The 20,199-nt window shown below is 44.2% G+C and overlaps 1 protein-coding gene across 2 annotated transcripts in view; it reads right to left on the bottom strand.

Moving 5' to 3' along the window:
* Rim (Rab3 interacting molecule) overlaps positions 1 to 20,199 on the bottom strand; it is a 169,072-nt gene that overhangs the window by 14,515 nt on the left and 134,358 nt on the right. For both annotated transcript variants that reach the window (XM_075886963.1, XM_037421872.2), the window contains exons 7-15: positions 14,180 to 14,393; positions 12,873 to 12,996; positions 7,652 to 7,734; positions 6,690 to 6,802; positions 5,698 to 5,828; positions 4,753 to 4,918; positions 4,136 to 4,225; positions 3,452 to 3,596; positions 2,669 to 2,936 (exon numbers count right to left, since the gene is read on the bottom strand). In XM_075886963.1, coding sequence (XP_075743078.1) covers positions 2,669 to 2,936; positions 3,452 to 3,596; positions 4,136 to 4,225; positions 4,753 to 4,918; positions 5,698 to 5,828; positions 6,690 to 6,802; positions 7,652 to 7,734; positions 12,873 to 12,996; positions 14,180 to 14,393 — 1,334 coding nt within the window. The remainder of the gene's footprint in view (positions 1 to 2,668; positions 2,937 to 3,451; positions 3,597 to 4,135; positions 4,226 to 4,752; positions 4,919 to 5,697; positions 5,829 to 6,689; positions 6,803 to 7,651; positions 7,735 to 12,872; positions 12,997 to 14,179; positions 14,394 to 20,199) is intronic.

The following is a 20,199-nucleotide window of genomic DNA, read 5'->3' as shown; positions in this document are numbered from 1 at the left end:
CCACTGTGGATTAGTTCACAAAAAACAACTAGGGAAATCACTGGCAACGCAGAGAAATACTATAGCACCAGCGAGAAGGTGGCAAGTATCATAATTAAGTTTACCAAAAGGTACAAGATGGAGGTGGTACAGGCCTGCGCGCCTACATCGAGCCATGATGATCATTTGGTTGAACGTTTCTTTGAAGATATGGAGTCAGCAATTGATAAAGTAAACACACAGTACACTATACTGGTGGGCGACTTTATTGCTAAAGTAGGCAAGAAACAGGCCAGAGACCATGCAGTGGGGGAATATGATATGGCATTGGCTCTAGAAATTCCAGAGAGGAGTTATTAGGAGAGTTCGCAGAACGTAATAATTTACAGATCTTGCATATCTTCTTCCAAAAATGGACTAATCATAAGTGGGTGTGGCAAAGTCCTAATGGTGAAACTAAATATGAAATAGACTTCATTCTGTGTACACACCCAAGCATTGTATAGGATGTGGAAGTAGTTGGCAAAATGCGATAGAGCGGTAATTGTTCGTATTCACCTATAGGTTTAAAAAAGCAAATGCATAAGCTCATACGCTAAAAGCCAAATAATGAACTAGTGGTAACAAGGAAAGTAAAGGAATTCAGAGTTTCGCTTCGAAATATATTCACGGCTCTAAATATTAGCTATAGTTAAGAATATAAAACTTCACTCCAGACCACATAAATGGTCCTCTCTTCTTTTCTGAGCATTTAGTAGTCTTGGGCACATTGTAATTGGCATATCGACTTTTGAATCTGTAAAAATTCAATTATCCGTGTAACTTGCTTGACTATTGCAGTAAAAGCTGTTATGAGATTACAACTCGGGTCACGCGCAGTTGTCCGCCGCCGCCTCCGGTGTCCATAACCACATCGCGCAAAATTAGAAAAAAAAACCTAGCACCAAAGACACAGTGAGGCTCGAAACCCGGGTCCCCCGGGTGCCAGACCAGTATTCTACCACTAAGCTACGCTGGTGCTTGTGACTTGTGGCAAACTTGGTTTAGGCAGGCTTGATGTCGGGAAAGCAATCGCGGTATGACAACTTATAAAGTGTTTTAAAACAGCGAAACAACAACCAATTTTTGCACATTGCGAATAGCGTAACGAGTGGGCCATCCAATGCTACAACCCATAACAAAAGCTTGTTCTTGTTCCCCTATTAACTGTGGCGCATACCCACTCCAGCCATAATTCCTCATCGTCGTCAGCAACTGCATGAACAATTGCCACGAAATTCCTTGCAAGTGTTTAGTGGATACCACGCTTCTCAGAAGAATGACGAAAAAATATAATAGGGAATGTCGACCTACTACCCAAAAGTTTATTATTAATGCCGTAGTGGGTATCAAGCAAGTGTGCTTGCAGTAGTTACCCAATGAGTATTTTGAAAAGACTCTGAAAGGGCGCTCTTCTAGCTTTCAATGTGACTGTGCTGTGCCTTCCGCACAGGCCTGGAATTTTTTCCTCCAAGACCAGGGGGCCGAAGTGCGCACGTGTCCGCATGACCGCTTATACGAACTATTTGCGCTCTATCAATGCTCAGTTGCTTGTTCGCTTTCACGTAACTCAACTGTTGACAGCGTGGAACACAGAACGCCTCTGCCTCCCAGTTACGGTTTTGTCCGAAAAGTGGGGCTACAGTTGTGCCTATGAGCAAGGGTGTTTTTCCACACCCAAAAGCTAATGCAGCTTTTACAAAGGGCTCGCTTCAATGTCTCAGTTGAATTGACCCTGGTACACCTAAGAGCTTGAAAGTGAATCAAGTTTTTGTTACTTAGCAACTCATTACAATGTGTCAATGGTCAACACGTGACCATCAATACTGGTGACATGTCTCCAGTGGAGCGACCTTTTTATTTCAAGACAACTTTGTTAAATTATTACCTAGCATTCGCCTAGGGAGTATCAACTTTGGGTGTGATCATTTGCTACATGTGAAGACCTGGCCTGCCTGCACGCGTATTGTTCAAAGCCTACTGAAAACCATATATGGATACTTTGTAAGTTATACAATGTTAGGCAGATCATGCACGTTTGTGAAAAGAAAAAAAAAAGGTTACAGTTTCCCCTTAAGGGCGAAACAATGAATATTATAGCAACATATTGTAATGTTGCCGGCTATTTTGAATCCTATCTCACGCAACTCTACAAAACGCTGATGTAAGAGAAGACGGTCACTCCATGGACACCTTTTACAACCTCTTCACATTGAAAGCATAGCACATAGACGGGCATACTGCCACCCCCTGCTGAGATGAGGAGAGAGCTCGCACGCCTGTACCTGATGGCGACCGCGCCCTTCATCAAAGTTCACAGTTGCTGCTCGTGAGCGCCACCCCACCGACGTCTTTTCATGCTCGTTAAAGATGGGGGTTTCCTCTTAGTTTAGACGGCAGGTCTCCCAAACGAGGAGATGCTATTACATGCGCCCTCTGAGGGACAAGGATGGTCCGACTTGTTGGCTATCTGCTTAAGCTGCGTTCGTCGCCTTGATTCGCACGCTATTACGCGCGGGTAATATTTACGATGCGCGGCGGATTTTATCATTTAGACGGTACATGACGGTGACAGCAACAATGAAAAGTTGTCGAGAGTGTCCATATAACCGCTGTCACAACAAAAAGCTTGCGCATGTTCTTTGCCGACCTTATGTCCGGCGGTGACAGCGACCTGGAGCTGGACTGCATGAGCCGGCCGCCGCCCATGGGTCCGGAGCCCAGCGACCGGGAAGGCACTCGGTACAGCGACTGCTGCTGCTGTTGCTCTCTGCCTCCTCCTCCGGGGAGCACCACGGAGCCCGAACGGTGGCGCCGGTGAGGCATGTCCCGACGCGTGGGCCGCTCGCCGAACTCCTCTTCCAGAGGAGGGCTGCCTGCCGACGCTGATAGGCTCGGGCCCTCCAGGTTGTGATGGTCTGCACAACGATGACGACGAAGCAAATGTGTTGAGCCATTCTTGTACCCTCCGTGACACAAACGTACACCGTAAGTGCAAGCACGCTAATCAGTGGAGCCTGTACTATACTTGCACTACCTAATCAATAATTCAAACCAGCATATCAGGTATGTAGCTAGTACCCCACCGCACTTCATAGAAAACTGGCAGTGAAGCTTCAGAGCGCGATCTGCTTAACCTCCCATTTTGTAAACGTCAGTCGAAACCTCCCACCTTCAGATCCCAGCTCCTGGGAAAGATGCAACGCTCGACTAGAACAACTGCGCCCTATGCTAGGCTTTAGAATAGTTGTTGCTTGAAATAATAAACTGTACTTTGGGACACATTCAAAAACCCACTGCAGGTAGCCTACACCAAACACATTGAAAGGTACACACTAATAAATTCACTACCGAAACCTGAGTCTCAGTTCGATTACAATAGTGACGACAGAGTAACGTTTAACGTGTCCATTTCCGAAAGCGGTCATCGTACCTCTTAGGATGGGGATGGCATCGTCGTAGTCAATTTCGGACAGGTCGCTGTCGGAGAGCCTTGATATCGTGGATGGTGGTGAGAGGCGATCTGATGACGTCACTGAGCTCGTACCTTCCGTATCCAGGTACATGTTGCGATTTTTCTGTGAAAGGAGTGAGGGAAGAAGCAAATGTGTTTTGCCATTCATTTCAGGCATATAAATATTGCTATGCGTGTTCATTGAAATAAATTCGTGCTGCATTGCAGTAGTCGTCGGGAGAATCTCAAGACTTCATCCTTCGTGAGTGATAGGGTAATTTAACACTTTCCTGCTTTATTTTAAAGGTTATTCAGCCTTAACTGTACTTTGCCATCATGACTTATTCTGCATGACATAGAACTTATGCGTATTGAAATATCAATAACGAAACAGCCTGCGGTGTCACCACTATGTGCACATTCCATGAAGCGAAAAAAAAATGTTTTCGACATTTCATTTGAGCCTTAATATTTTTGCCGAACATATTCTAGCATGCATCCATAAAAACTTTGTCATATTTGGGAGGACAACACTGTTTGATGCATTTTCATGCTTGTGGCCAGCTACAGTGTGGAATGTAAGTGATGTGCTTGTTCAACAATGCAAGCACGACATCTTAATCGTGCACACTCGTATAATATTGTCTCAGACAGTTTACTTACATACTGTACACCTAAGCTTTCCTCGTGACTGGTTAACGGGTACCATTCGCCATCTCCACCCAAAGGCGCCGTAGCCAATTCAATCACAACCTGAAACAAATTTGGAAAAAAGTAGTAAATACTTGGGAAGTCACAATTTTGGCACGTATTATGCTCGTCATCAACGAATACGACATTTTTCTTTAGCGTACCCTCATGGGAATCGCTTACTTCTTGGCGTGCACATCTATCGTACTTGAATAAACCACAACACTACGGAAAACCGTTAGACATTAAATAGAGTGAGATTTGTTGCAGATAATGGGAAAGTGTGTGTGTGTTTCGCACCTCAACTTACACTAGGAAAGAACGACGATGAGAGCAGAGACGTAAACGTGCCCATCATCTACCCTAGCGACACATCTTCACAGAATAAAATTATGTCCAGTCTTTTTTTTAAGCATGAACACTAGAATTGAACTGTTAGAGGTGTTTTTATGCAGCAGTACATTTGCCAGTGAACAACTAGGCATGTGTGTGTGGTTTTTTTTGGTTCATTTTCCACAAGGAACACGTGCGTATCTGATCACCACCCACACGCAAGGCATTTTTCATTTGACAACAAGCACGTTACTGACCTCTCCGAGAAAATCGTTGGCGCCGTATCGGTCATAGTCCCAGACGGTCACCTCCAGGGCTCGGTTTATTAGGTCACTTTTTCGCAGTGGCGCGTAAACGAAACTTTGGTTCCACTTGGGCTCATTCGTGTTGGCGATGGTCTTTGTTCTTCTCTTACTCTTTTCACTGGGGACGAGATAGAGAGGGTGCAGGAAAATAGAGAGCCTGAGCGAGATGCACCATACATAGTCCATTCTTATTTTGCTAAGCTAAGCATCTTGCGAGAAAGGTTCTGCCGCGTATCTTATAGCAAAGGTTGCCAGCTTCAAATTTTTTGCTTTACTGCAAACCAGGAAATGACCAAAATGGAAGGGGCTTTGAGCATTCAAAATATCAATCAATAAACAAGGAGAAACAAACAGTCTAAGTGAAAAAAGAATGCATGCATAAAAGGCAATATTTGATACTCTCCTCTCATTTGATCTTCTCTCTCTCTCTCTCTCTCTCTCTCTCTATATATATATATATATATATATATATATATATATGAATGTATGTATATTGTATGCTTGCTGAAGCAAGCAAACGATCGCTCTTTCTCTCTCTCTCTCTCTCTCTCTCTCTCTCTCTATATATATATATATATATATATATATATATATATATATATATATATATATATATATATATATATATATAGAGAGAGAGAGAGAGAGAGAGAGAGAGAGATTGTTTGCTTGCTTCAGGTGAGCTTCACGTATGCTACCCTTAAAATGCCTCATGCTTTTAGCTGCCATTTTCGGCAACAAAGTGACACTAAATGTGATAATTACATGCACATGGAAAAAACAACATTAGGTTCTTTTAACGAATTGAAACAACACTATAAGTTCTAAAGTATACGTGTTTCAAGCGTGAAGAAATGTGTGACGTCAAATGCACCTGACGTGTAGAGCATGACTCACCTTCTATCTTGGAGCAGGAACATTTTTACATAGGGATTCCTGGCTTGGTTATTAGATCGCGGTGGAAGCTCTGTGGCACAAACAATTGTAACAACTAACTGCAGGGATTGAGCATCGTACCAGAGTTTGATCTGAAAAAAAAAGAGCAGAAAGAAAAAGAGGGAAGGTGCGCATGAGTCATCCGCCTGTGGGAGGTTGCAATGTTGACAGAATGGAGGTCTCAAAATGAAGAAATCTGAGACCGCTGACCCCACACATACACGCACGCACACTGTCGTCTCGAATAAGCACTGTTTAAAATATGAATGTTATAAACGCGAGTATAACATTCCTTTAGCTACCGTTGGTCATTTCAACTATCTGTATTATCACTGGTCTGTATAATTGAGACAGTTGTTGATGATGGTAATCATTGAACAGATACTTGCAATTGTTAATTATTATAATATGCATTTATTTGTATATAAGAACTACACTGATGTCATTTGGTTTGTTGCAATTTAATGGAAATGAAGGGAAAATTCACTGGCCATACAGGATGCACACTTTCCAATTAAACTACCATTCCTCAGCAAAGACGCAATAAAAGGGAGAACAGTTGTGAGGCAGGAATCTCACAGTGGTATAAAGAACAACAAAAAAGAAGTTCGACATCAACAGAACACAGCTGTAATTACATTCAAGTGAAGTATGACATATTGTACAATCGTTATGAAGCATTTATTGCAGTAGTACTCCACTGAACTAACTATTAGCAACTCAGATGACTTTACGCCACACCGAAGTCAGGACATGAGTGGTATGTATTCGCCCGATGGCTTGTTGCGCTACGCGACGTGGAAGCGCTGTTTGGGAGTGCAACTTGTTAAGTCTTTAGCTTTTCTTTTCAGGATCCCTTTGAAGAGAGCACAAATAAGTTAAAGTAGTGAACGTAGCATGCATAAGAGCCCGCAAAGCCCGAAGAAGGGGTTGGCGATTGAGATGAGACTCACCCGGATGCGTCCGCCAAGTATTGGAGAACGTCGAGGTCTGTGGCCTAACGTGGGGGAGCCGGGCGTCACCGTGACGCTGGGCCTCCGGTCTGAGTAGTCGTGCTTCCTCACGTCTGCAGCAAAGGATGTGAGCACGGCGAAAGGAAAGAAAGCGCACAAACGAAACAAGTGCTAGCGAAACGTTTCATAAGAAAACATTGAGCAAGCTATAATGAAACGTGGCTGTCGTCGTGAGTAAATCGCCATACCGAATAACATAGAGTCAAGATTCATTGATGAAGTGACTAGCAGCTCTTTAGCGATGCTGAAATCGGTCTCTCTTTATTTATTGGGGATTTAATATTAGCGAAGCATTCACGATTTAGCCGGTCGGTACATTTCACTTTTAGTTCTGAGAACAAAGAACGATAAGGCAACGACATAGGTTCTCAACTTGCTTTTTTGTTATTTAACTTACATTTTATTTACTTGATTTTAACGCTATAGGGTCTAGCCGTTATGGAAAAAGTATGAAGGAACTACACGTACATGCTTTTCGCACACTTGCTGCGTGTAACAACGCTGCTAATGCTCAGGCATAGAGAAGGGCATGGACCCATGTTCTGTAGATCGTTAGATTGTCGAATGATAAGTTGATACAGGTGACCCAACCACTCATTCAGACTAAATGAATATAACATGGCTGTTGCAACAGTAAGCCTACATTAGGCAGTGCTACTATTATACGAGAAAACATGGCAACCACAGCTAAGGAAGTACTGTACTTTGTTGAGACAAGCTGACATTCGGTCGTAAGTTACCCGTCGACATCATCGCTGGCGTCATCACGCTCGTTACCACAAAGTTGGTGAATCACGAAGGCATTGTCGTCAGAACATGAAACATGTTATGAAAGAGAAATCTGTTATAAAATTTGCTATAAAATTTGTTGTAAAATTCGTTATGAATGTCGTTATACACACCTCGCCTTGTGGTGCTCCCCGTGCTGGGTCCGGAAACGTGTCTCCTCATATTTCTGTCCGATATGTCTCCCCTTCCAGCATCGCTGCAAGTTTAGCACAAGGGGCAGAATTGGAGGTACAGTTAAGCAAAACAAAGTTTCTTTTAGTTTCGTGTTTGCACGGCATTTGTTTCTGCAAACATAATAGTTGCTCTCATAGTGTGGCACTCGAGAGACACTTTGTAAGTGATCTGTTCTGGCAACATCCTGTCGAACTTTTATTTGTGCGGATGTTTGTGTATTGTGAACTGTTTGGTTGAATGGCTGCAAGTTTGTATTGATGAACTGGGAGCAAGTGCACGAGTGTTCGTGCACGCGCCTATTTGTGTAGGTTTGTGCATGTCGGTTACTTTGCTGCGGCAACCCTTATGCAAGATAAAAGGTGTAGCCGGCTTCACGCATTAGTACCATGCCCTTCTTAATACATTGTATTAAAATAAAATATCAAATGTCGTCCGAGAAAATCACGTATTTGTAATCGCTCAGACGACTATAGGATGGCCTACAACCTAAAAAAAAATCACAGCATATCCACAGGTGAAAGATGAAGGCGAAGCTCCAGAAGCAATTATGGTTACACCGTGAAATCTTCAGTGGTTTCGCGCAGCAGTAATCAAAGGGATAGTGTGTGTAAAATTGTGTTTTATTCAAACTTCAACGACCGCTTTTTATGATTACAGCTTTTATGATTACCGCCTTCTCGCCTTTATGATTACCGCCTTATGGTCGGCAACGGAGCGATAGGGGGTTCTTGCACGGCGTGTCTAAAGTTTGCAAAAACGACGTCTATATGCATCCTCTCATATCTGTGGTGGGGTTCGAATGGTCAAAGAACACGCAGGTGAGTCTGTACGTGAGGAGCATGTGCTGCATCGACCAGTCATTTGGGGTTGGTAGGCGACATTGACGTTTAGATCGCCCACTAGAAACAATGGCACATTCTTGTCCTACTTGCTCACGGCGTCTTTGACAAGGACCTTGACTTTCAAGTTGTCGAGGTCGACAACTGGGAAGCGCCATATATAGGAAACTAGAGAAATGGTGATGACGACATTGAATGCGTACATCGCCATCTAGTATATTGTCACCCCATTGAATTTCGCATGCATCTCTATGTGGCTGCACTATTTGTTGAATGATAAGGAAGACGCTACTAGGGTGGTACGCCGGATTGAGCAACGCCAATTGACCTCCAGCTCAAGTGATGCCGCCGAGCAGCTGACGGCTCAAGTGATGCCGCCGCCCACTGCCTTGAGATCCGCCTGACGCCGTGCTCGCTTGGCGGCAGTCTCTCGAGTTCGCACCTCGGGATCCTGCCCACGAGCACGAGCCGCAGCGGCCTTTGGCACCCGGCGCTCCACATTGTTCTATGGAACAGCGCCATCTAGAAAACTAGACGAGAAATGGCGATGGCGGTATAAAATGCGTCGCCATCTAGTATATTGTCACCCAAATGCAGCTTGCATGGATGGATGGATGGATGGATGGATATGGCTGTACCCTTTAGATCGGGCGGTGACTAGCGCCACCAAGCCGTAATACTTAATGAACTCAAAACTATATTTATTCATTTATTCCTTAAAAATTAGTTTGAGGATTCGTACTTTGCAGTGAAGAGTTTAATTTTCACTCGTGCCTTGACTTTAGCCACCATTCAGATAACCTCCTTCTAGTTACGTCTACCCGCTTAAAGTTTATTTTGCCCTCCCGGTCCCTAAACCCCAGTGCTTTGAAAAACTCTGCGCCATCATCCTGAACTATAGGGTGAAGCCCTTTACAGAACATTATCAAGTGTTCGGCAGTTTCTTCTTTCTCTCCACACGCACGTGTCTACCCCTTCGTATTTGGCCTGATATGTCTTGGTTCGCAGTACTCCCGTCCTGGCCTCAAACAGTAGAGAACTACCCCGAGTATTATCATAGATCCTTTCCTTGGCAATTTCCTGCTTAAAAGTTCGATAGATCTCTAGTGCGGACTTCTTAATCATGCCCATTTTCCACATGTCAGTCTCCGTTTCCTTCACTTTCTTCTTAACCGATAGTTCTTTTTGGTTTGACCACCTGCTGTTTTCTAAGTATTTACCAGTCAACTTCCTGGTTCGCTTCCTCCATTTTGTATCGACATTCTTCATGTACAAGTAGCTGAAAACCTTCCTAGCCCAACGCTCCTGCTTCATTTCTCTCAATCGCTTCTCAAATTTTATCTTGCTGCTAGCTTCCCTGCCCTCAAATGATGTCCATCCCATATCACCTTGTACTCCCTGATTTGGTGTATTCCCGTGAGCTCCTAAAGAAAGCCTACCTATTCCCCGTTGCTTAATTTCTAATCTTGCTTGAACTTCTGATCTCATGCACAAGACCGCATTGCCGAACGTCAGCCCAGGAACCATGACCCCTTTCCATATTCCTCTCACAACATCATATCTATTGTAATTCCACAGTGCCCTGTTTTTCATTACCGCTGCATTCCTGTTACCTTTAGTCGTCACGTATATTTCGTGTTCCCTGAGGTACTCGGTCCCATTGCTTATCCATACGCCCAGATATTTGTATTTATCTGTTATCTCTAGCGTGACGTCCTGTATCCTAAGCTCACTACCTTCGTTGTCATTGAAAATCATGACTGCTGATTTTTTTCTTACTGAATCTAAAATCTAACCTATCTCCCTCATTACCGCAGATGTCCATCAATCTTTGCAAATCTTCCTTGTTGTTGGCCATTAGCACTATATCATCTGCGTACATTAATGCTGGTAGTGCCTGATCAATAAGTTTTCCTTGTTTGACTAAAGAGAGGTTGAAGCCCAGCCCACTTCCCTCTAATTTTGCCTCTAATCCTTGTAGGTACATCATGAATAATAAGGGTGACAGGGGGCACCCCTGCCTAAGCCCCCGTTTTACCTCTGCAGGCTTGGATACCTGTTTTTCCGACTTTATAACTACCTTGTTACCTTTATAGATACCCTTTAAAAGATTAGTGACTACATGTTCCACGCCTAGTGTGTCCAGTATTCCCCGCAATTCCTCTTGAACCACGCTATCGTACGCTCCCTTGATATCCAAGAATGCTAGCCACAGGAGCCTGTGTTCCTTTTCTGCTATTTCGATGCACTGCGTCAGTGAGAACAGATTGTCTTCCAACCTCCTGTGTTTCCGAAACCCATTCTGCAGTTCCCCCAGCACCCCCTCATCTTCTATCCATGCCTGCAGTTTTTCCTTTATAATCTGCATCGCCAGTCTGTAGACCACTGATGTCACTGTTATAGGACGGTAGTTGTTTATGTCAGCTTTGTCCCCCTTTCCTTTATAGATCATGCTCATCCTGCTAAGTTTCCATCCATCGGGAACTTCACCATCGATTATTATTTTGCTCACTGCCTCTCTCAAAGCCTGCTTAGACTTCAGACCTAATGTCTTTATCAGCCTAATTGGAATGCCATCTGGGCCTGTTGATGTACTACTAGGAACCCTTTTCTCAGCCCTTTCCCACTCTGGTTGTGAAAATGGAGCCATTGCCCCACTTGATTCGTCCTTGTCTATTGTGGTGCATAAAGTACTTCTTTGTTGAAACTTTTCTGCATCTCTATAAAACAACGCCATCTATTGAACGATAAGGGAGATGCTACTGGGGTAGTACATCGGGTTGAGCGACGCTGATTGACCAGGTGATGCTATAAGAAGCTTTGCCATTGAAAGTATAAGCTCAATACACAGCCGTAGCTCTCCCACCCAGAGAGGATTTGTGTATCGAATTGCTTGTGCTCACTTCCTTGTTAGAGCACATATTTATTTGATTTCAATTCAGGTTTATATCAGGCATTCTCTGACAAAACAGGCTAAGGGTTTCAACCATTTGACGGTGGCCTCTGCCTCCAGTAGTTTGCAGCAGGCGCAATACAAAAAGCAGAGCAGTAGCCCTTTTAACTATACGCCTACAGAAAATAAATAATGCACAAAAATTAAATGTGTGTGAATGGGATAAGGAGGAAATAAAGAGCCCCTCACCAGACTCAGTAACAAATCCTAATTAGACACTTGCAGTTGCTTTATACGCGGTAGAATAGATTAGCATAATGAGTGCTCGAACGCACAAAACAATTAGTTTTGTTTCCAGTGCTGGCGTCTGCTCGATGCAGTAACCACGCAGGGACACGAACGCATGCGAAACGCAGGCACATTAGCCCCGCATCTTGTTAGAATTCACGGGGAAAATGAAGAAGACGCAGACATTTCCTTCGCGTGTCTCATTATTTATCTAAAGTTTCCTTCATGCATTCAAGCAACAAATTACACAAAATACTCATGCCGTGTGAAATAATTTTCGCCGCATCACGTGCTACTGTTGGCCACGTCAGATCACAGTCGTTTGCGTAGACGTCCGACGTCACAGCACTACTGTCTACGCAGGGCGATTCGTACGTCTACGTCATGCCCTCATTCTCTGAGTGCGCGTCCGTGGAAGGAAGAGCAAGCAGTGCTCGTCTTGCGATTTGACCCATTTCCGCGGCGCGTAGCGTTGCAAATTTTGGCAAACGGGATTATGAACAGCCCATGTATGCATCGCGCGCGTCGGCTCAACCTGGCGAGGCCCTTTAAAAGGGATAGAGAGAGAGAGAAGTAAACATTGAGGGGAAACTAAAAGATTGCGACAGGGTCGAAGGAATCCGAGGATGGGGCACTGATCGGCGAGAGCTACACGGCACGAAGGGTTCGCGGACAGCAATTGATTGATTTGTGGGGTTTAACGTCCCAAAACCACCATATGATTATGAGAGACGCCGTAGTGGAGGGCTCCGGAAATTTTGACCACCTGGGGTTCTTTAACGTGCACCCAAATCTGAGCACACGGGCCTCGACATTTCCGCCTCCATCGGAAATGCAGCCGCCGCAGCCGGGATTTGAACCCGCGACCTGCGGGTCAGCAGCCGAGTACCTTAGCCACTAGACCACCGCGGCAGGGCGTCGCGGACAGCAAGCCGATCGCCGAGAGCTACGCAGGCACCAGGAGATCGCGGACGACACAACTGTTCAACACGAAATTCACCGAACGAGTCGGCTATGAACAACGTTAGCCAAGTTTGTACACTTCCTACTCGTTTTTAAGTCGATGCAATAATTATTTGTATTGCATTTGTAAGTCAAGTAAACATACGAAAAAAAAAACGAACAGTTGGTGAATGTTACCTGAGTGGCCTGGAAACGACGAGCTCGACTTGCATTTCCTGCTTAGATTCTGATATGATGTCGTAGACCTCCTCGTATGTTTTCCCTTGAAGTGACCGACCGTTCCATTCCAAAACTTCGTCTCCTGCGAAGCAAACAGACGAAGATGGAAAAGAAATGACAACAACAACAACAACAACAACAACAACAACAACAACAACAACAACAACAACAACAACAACAACAACAACAACAACAACAACAACAACAACAACAACAACAACAACAACAATTATGCCAGTTTTGGTATGGATACGCAGAATGCTGAGAATTTTACATATCACTATGAAGGCGAAGTAAAAAACGTGCAGCACTTTACTGCGTCCCTATCATAAATCTCATAGGACACGTGTTGCACATATGCAACAATCTTTTGTGAACACCTGCAAGTGCACATGACCTGCATGTCGCACGTATGTTACACGTATAATCCATACGAAATCACTGACTTGTGACATATGGGTCGTATGATATATCTTTCAGGAGAAATTGCGGATGGCGCACAATATAAGAATCAAGATTAAGTAATATTTTTGCACGTTGGCCGGTTATAGCCAACTTTAAGGAGCTGGTATATTGTAGGCATAAATGACTTTACAAAATGTGCTTCAGACAAACGGATACACGTTTTATCTCACAGTATCATTCTAGTACGATATCCGTTTAATCTTTCGTATTTGACCATACTTCAAGATGAGAGGTTTCAAGTCCTACTTAACGCCACTAAACTTCCTTTCACAATTTCAGCATAAAAAGTGACTTTCTTGAGGGTGACTGAAAAGCATGACTAAAAGTTTTGCAGGATTTATTACCTATCTTGTTGACTTATTCGTCTCCACGCTCTTTGATACAATGTTCTCCTAGTTATCTCTTACGGAAGAATGGCGAGGAATTGTCCAGGCAAGGCATAGTTTCGGTTTGAGTGACCAGATCAATGGAATATTCATTCAATAGGCTCAATGGAGCTCGTGTGGGCATCTTTAGTAGTTTCATGCTCTGGTGTACAAGTCTGATAGGAAAGGTGACGGGTAGCCGCTTGGGGTCTGAAGTTGCTTATAGCAATCACTAAGCGATTCGTATGCCTACAACTACGAAACGGGGTACTATTATCAACACTGTTGGATTCTGCCGCGTTGTCGGCTCTTGTTACTTCTGATCGGCCCAGAGCGGACCTACGATCAGGTTTCCATGATCGGATCGAAGTGTCGTCAATGGACGATTTCACGAACACGTCGAAATACGACAGCGTCTGGAAGTGATGTGCGTACCAGGCCTGAGGTGTCCGACGGTGTCGGCGACGCTGCCCTTCTTGACCTTCTCGACGAGAGCGCCCAACTTGCCGGATTCGAGGATCTTTCCGCCAACTACCTTGAGGCCCAAGATGGCGGCGCTCGAGCTGCCTCCCTCCTGGAGGTTCTTGTTCAGCACCATGTGACCCAGCATGCGCGTGCCATCCGCCGAAGGCTTCCACGAAGCCGGGTGCTAAGGCGACAAGAATAAAAAAAAAGAAGGGAGAAAGAAAGCACGCGTGTACCAGACGCCTGGTACGCTAAGGCACGTGTCATGGGAGCACGATGTCATTACCGTAGAGTTGACAACAAAAGTTACTCGAGGGAAGTATGAGAAATCCTCGAACAAGGACGAAGACATGTTCCACGAAGTTAGTTGCTGCAGTGACGAATGCACGTCGTTTTATCGAAACGTTGGCTTTAACGCATTCCTCCTTGTTCGAGAATTCCTGATCACTTCAAGACTCCGTGCTTCCCCTCACTAGTGTGTTGCTTAAAAGGAAATGGAGCTCTTGGTGATCAACATGTACTAATCATTTCCTACATGGGAAGGATGGGTAGATGTATAGTCTGCCTCTCATAATAGAGGGATGTAGAATGGTGGCTAGATACCCACTCTGAGAACGATGGGTTGATTACCAGCCTTGAAAATATGCCCGTCATGATGGGCATACTCTGTACCCATCATGCCCTGAGTATGACATATGTGCACTTATGTAAACTTTCTTCTCGGGGCTTCGGGGACGGCCTTGTAACTTGGCAATGTTATCTTTTATTCTAAATAGAATTACTGCTTCACGAACTTAATTCCTATCGAGGGTAATACGCTCGCTAGCATTAGGAGCCAGTGTAAATAAATAAATAAATAAATAAATAAATAAATAAATAAATAAATAAATAAATATCTTCTAATGAAATGTGCTTTTATCATGACTTTAATTAATGGAAGAAATTTTTCTGATGTTTACGGTAAACATCAGTGGCTGTGATGTCTTCAATGCTAACGAGATTCTTTTTTTAAGAGCTAAATGTGGTAATTCTGTTGACTGTTTTCGCCTTCTATGCGCAAAAAAAATTTTCTTCCTTAGACATTTCAGCCAACCCTGACAAATGCATCGCAGTAAACAAAGCCGCAAGAACATTTCTTTAGCCAATAGTACGAAGATATGATTAAAAAAACGCGTTTTATCCGTCATTATCGTGTGGTATAAAGACAGAGGTGTCAGAGGCCCTTGTGGTATTTTTAATATGAAACTCTACGGTACTCCTCCCCACCATACACCAGCCGCGAAAACCTGCTCCGAATGCTGCGGTCTTTCAAAAAGTTAAAGCGGGTCATTACATCTCTCTATACAAGCATATAGTTTATGAAGCTTTTGGGGTGTGTGTGTGTGTGTTTTTCAGTGTGCAAAACTAGCGTTCTTAAACTACCCGTTTGCTGTATTTTTAAGGAGGGTAAATGCAATATAGAAATTAAATCCTTGTATTCTTGACGTGGCAATTTACCTTTTTTCTTTGTGTTCTGAAAGCCTATACATGGTTATTGTTTGTGTGTGGTAATGTATCACACGCACAACGATGTGAAAATATGCGTCAATAATAAAGGCTCATGTTTAAGCACCATGCGTGGCCAATTAGTCTTTTCCTCGAGCCTTGTCTGAGTGGCTGTCCGTTTTTTCGGTGGCTACGCTGGAGCTAGCTAAGGGTGGATCGATACCACGCACGAGGTCGTTCGTGACGTCAATCTTTTAGTAAGTGGAGAGGAAGCACACACACACACACACACCAAAGAAAAAAAAAGAGAAGGATGCCTGCTTCTCCACGTCGTCAGCTTCAGCACAGTAGAATTTTCATCTGTGATACGCTTGGACAAAAACGAACCTATGTTAGGAATTTTCGGAATGGTCGGGCAGTCTCTCCTGTTAATTGAACACTGTGGTTCGACAACCATAAAGTTAGGTAATGGGCAGTGTGAAAACGCGTGATTGTTACGTGACACCTCAAAAAGACAACGAATGGAACGACTGTAGTGGTCACGGCGCGAACACAACGTTTTCCTCTAGGTAAATGGTAGAGAGCTTGGAGCCAATGAGATCATTTTTAAGACTGCGCGATGCTTAATCGACGTCTCTCGCTACAATCAGGGTGCGTGAGAAAATAGGCAAATATTGTTAATCAAGAACACTACGATATAAGTTCTGCGAAGAAGTAATGCATTTGCAGTTCCTTTCCCATATTTTTGGGCTAATAATATGGGCAAGTAAAACGTTATGGCACCGTGATCCCCACTTATCGACTGTGTTCAGCATGTTAAATTTTAGTCTGATTAAGAAACGTCTGTGCTTCCGGCCGCGAATAACATAATTTGTAATGTTTGAAGTAGTTGACGTGCAGTTTTTATAAATTATAACCATTCATTAAACCAAGGTTTAAAGTAATCCCCGTAGGTATAACTCATCCAAGCCAAGCCACTCATTCGCGTAAATGGGGAGTAAAGATACTGTAAACACTTTTCATGAGATATGCACATAGCTGAAACACTTCATTTTCACATTTCAGGTTACATTCGCACGGCGACCATTGCCACTGCAGGTTTCTCTGCAAACCTTGGGAGCTCGCATCCAATCAGAACGCGCGATAGCGTACTGTCTAGATTTTTCAGAACCAATGCACTGCAGCGTAGCTGCCATGATCGCAGTGCAAACTTAGCTGACATACATTTTGATGCCTGCGTTCTGTGGTCTCTGGGATGAAGGCGTTGATTTGTACGGATAACGTCCGTACCTCAGTTGATCGCATGTGTCAACGACAGCAGCAACCGAGACCGAAAAGTCATGCTAAACATTGCTCACTAAATGTACATGAAGAGAAGATGGTTTCGATTGTGTCCAATGATCCCCATATCGCTGCGCTGCGTAAAAAATAATAATAATAAAAATAACGTGGTCTTGGGCGTTTGGCGTGAAGGTTCGTGCAGCACTTTGGAGAATGGACCAACGCGAACAAACATTAACGCTTTGCGATTGAAAACGGGACTCGTGACGAACGCAAAAAGAGCTGTTCAGATTGTCTTAAACATGTAGTGACGCTGGCGTGCCTTCTACTTGAACGTACAAACAGCCGTTCACGAGTAAGAGTTATTTAGTTCGTAAAAATGTCTGTACAAGAGGGTAAGAACGCGCTATATTATTCAGCTTGCAGCCCGGACGGGGTGAATAAAGATGTCAATTGTGTTAAACGAGCCTAAGTACAGAAAGAGCAGCAGTTAATTTACTTCCGCTTCAGATCTTGCTGTCTACCTGATGAGCAATTTACGAATGTCCCGTAAAGAAAACGTTGACAATTCCCTCTCGTTAGTAATGCGCTTAAGAGTGAAATAAATTTCGGTGAATCACGTTTCCAGAGGTACCTTTTCATTGAAAACTCACGTTAACTTGGAAACTCGCAAGTGATAGCGTGGAGTTTATGCGTAAAAGCTTTGATTTCTACGTTCGAACTGTTTTTTTTTTTTCATAGGAAAGCAGGACACGCTTGGTTAAATAGAACTGACAACAGAATTTACGTCAATCAACATACTTTTGTCCTACAAGCGTCTCGAATCTCACTCAACAGTGAGAAGAGGCTTAAGGGCACCTGACAGATTTAAGCGGACAGGTCCTAAGAGTGTCGGCAAGGCAATAAAACCGTTCGTTAAACGCAAAAACATCGTATAAGCGACAATTTAAAGTCGCCCTCTCCTCTCTATTTTACTTCCAATTTTCTGTGCTGCTAATCGCTCCTCGCTCTTCTTCTCTTCGAACGGACAGCTCTACGTCGATCAAGAAGCGCTAGCGACAACTGCTGCCCATGAAAGAGAGGTGGTTGCCGAACACTTTCCACGCTTACCTAGTGCGCACCATCCTGTATGAGATCGAGGAACACCGGTCACATAAGAGGGATGCATCGACGCACGTCTGCGGTGACAGTCGGCAGAGGCGGGAAGGAATCGGGGGGATCCTTTCGTTCAATGGAGGCGCTGAGGTGTACGTCGGTGCACGGCCGGGTTTTCCGAGTACGGTAGTGGGAAGGCGGGGAGGAAGAAGCAGTGGGAAAGGGGGTAAAAATAAGCACCGGACTCGAAGGGGTCGAGAGGTCGCGCTGGCACAAAAGTGTTGCGATGTTGTACGGACACAAAAAAAAGGTCGCAAAAAGTCGACGCACTGTCGCCCGTCACTGCCAAGTGTTCCCGAAGCGCGCAGTCATTCCTCTAGAGCGTGTAGACGCGTACAGGGGGCGCGCGAGCCACTTTAGAGGGAGAGAAAAAAAAAGCAAAGCGAAAGAGAGAGAATGTGACCGAGAGTTCCTCCTGCAAAGCTAGCTTCTCCGCACCAATACTCTGCTTGCGAAAAAACGCACTGCGCAGGTGCACACCGGCGGCGATTTCAGCGCGCGGGTAGCTAGAAGAGAAACAGAAGGAGAAGGAAAAGGCTATGACGTGCGCGACGGTGGCGTTCGAAGCGGTCGCTGCGTGCCCGGCTCCTGCAAGAATCGCCGCCACGATACAAGCGGCACCGGTTCACAGCTTTCACCAAGCGCTCGTTCGGTATATGGTTTATTGCGGTGGAACCCGTGAACCGCCTGGCGGTTGCCACTGCGAAGCCGTGACGCGCTGACAGGGATAATGCGGCTTTCAGCTGCCGACTGCTAGATGACGGGTTCGAATACTGGTCGCACTGTGGCCACTTTTAAATGTTTCAATCCAGTTTTTGCAGTGGCTGATTGAAAGAGCAATCGCTTGCTGAAGCGACTAAGGGACATTCAGTAAATAGATCAAGTTGGTAAGCTATTAGTGTATACCTTAACTGTATCCACGATGTTCGAAATGTCACTAATTAACGCTCTTTCTGAAAGCGTCTCACTGTTCGCTTCTTTTCGACGTGTACTTACGCTCGAAGTAAATATTTTAGTTTTCTTGCATCACTCCATACGTAGACGTTTTCATTACTGTGCGTAAAAAAATATTGAATTCGTAGCGATTGTTGCCATTGCACGGGTTTGTGACAAATAGAAAAAACTCAAGAGATGTATTATGTACATATTTCTTGTAAGCGCGTGCTGCACGTTACCTGGGTTTTACAGCGGAACGAGTGACTGCTGTGCTGTGTCCGGTTCACCTCACTTGGAATTCTGAAAATTATGCTGAAGAATGAACGCAATTCTATTACTGGAGCTGTGTCCCAGCGCTTTCGCGACAGTCTCTATTATAGAAATATCGACCTAATGGCTCTTTCAAGTCAGAAAATCACGTTAATTTCCCGCCATTCTCCACAGCTGACATTCACCGCATAAGGTACCAATAAAAGGAGAGCGTGATGACATGATTTAATTCATTTAAAATAAGTTAAAATTATTCCTTTAATTTTTACTTATTTCTCGCAGACCGAGCTGGAAAAAATATGAAATTGACCGCTTGACGATCGCAGAGCCTAGAATAGACAAGTATGACGTGAATACTTCGAAATATTATTTCTTTGACAGCCCTAAGGTTAAAAAGTAATTCTTAGTCTCCTCTCCTCCTCCTCCTCCTCCCCACCCCGCACCCAACTGTTGAGTACCTCATAATTAAACCATTTTGTCATCTAAAACTATAAAATTGATAACTCTTTTGGGTGCATGTTTAGCTCAGTGGCTGCTCTGTGATATGTTTCTACGTAATGTCCACTTCACAATTATAGAAAGAACTCGAAGCTTCTTGTAAGGCGCTCAGAGTTTTTTTTCATTATGTACTAAACAACCAGTGAAGTTGGCGGTTAAAGTTTAGATACTTGTAGAGTAGAGCAAACATTTAGTTTCTCAACAATTAGCTACTGCATTCGGTCCAACAACGCAGTACATAGCGTTGGTGCGTCTCAGAAATGGCCGGAAGTAAAAAAAAATTAAGGATGCCTGCTGATGCAGCGGCAATATTCGGCTTTTTTGTCTGTTTTTTTTGTCTGGACGTGGTTGCGTGTGTCAGCTAC

Source organism: Rhipicephalus microplus, chromosome 2, assembly GCF_043290135.1.
Source record: "Rhipicephalus microplus isolate Deutch F79 chromosome 2, USDA_Rmic, whole genome shotgun sequence".
In the NCBI taxonomy this organism is placed as follows: domain Eukaryota; kingdom Metazoa; phylum Arthropoda; class Arachnida; order Ixodida; family Ixodidae; genus Rhipicephalus; species Rhipicephalus microplus.
The sequence above is the reverse complement of the archived record's forward strand: the minus strand, read 5'-3'. Positions and strand labels throughout refer to the sequence as shown.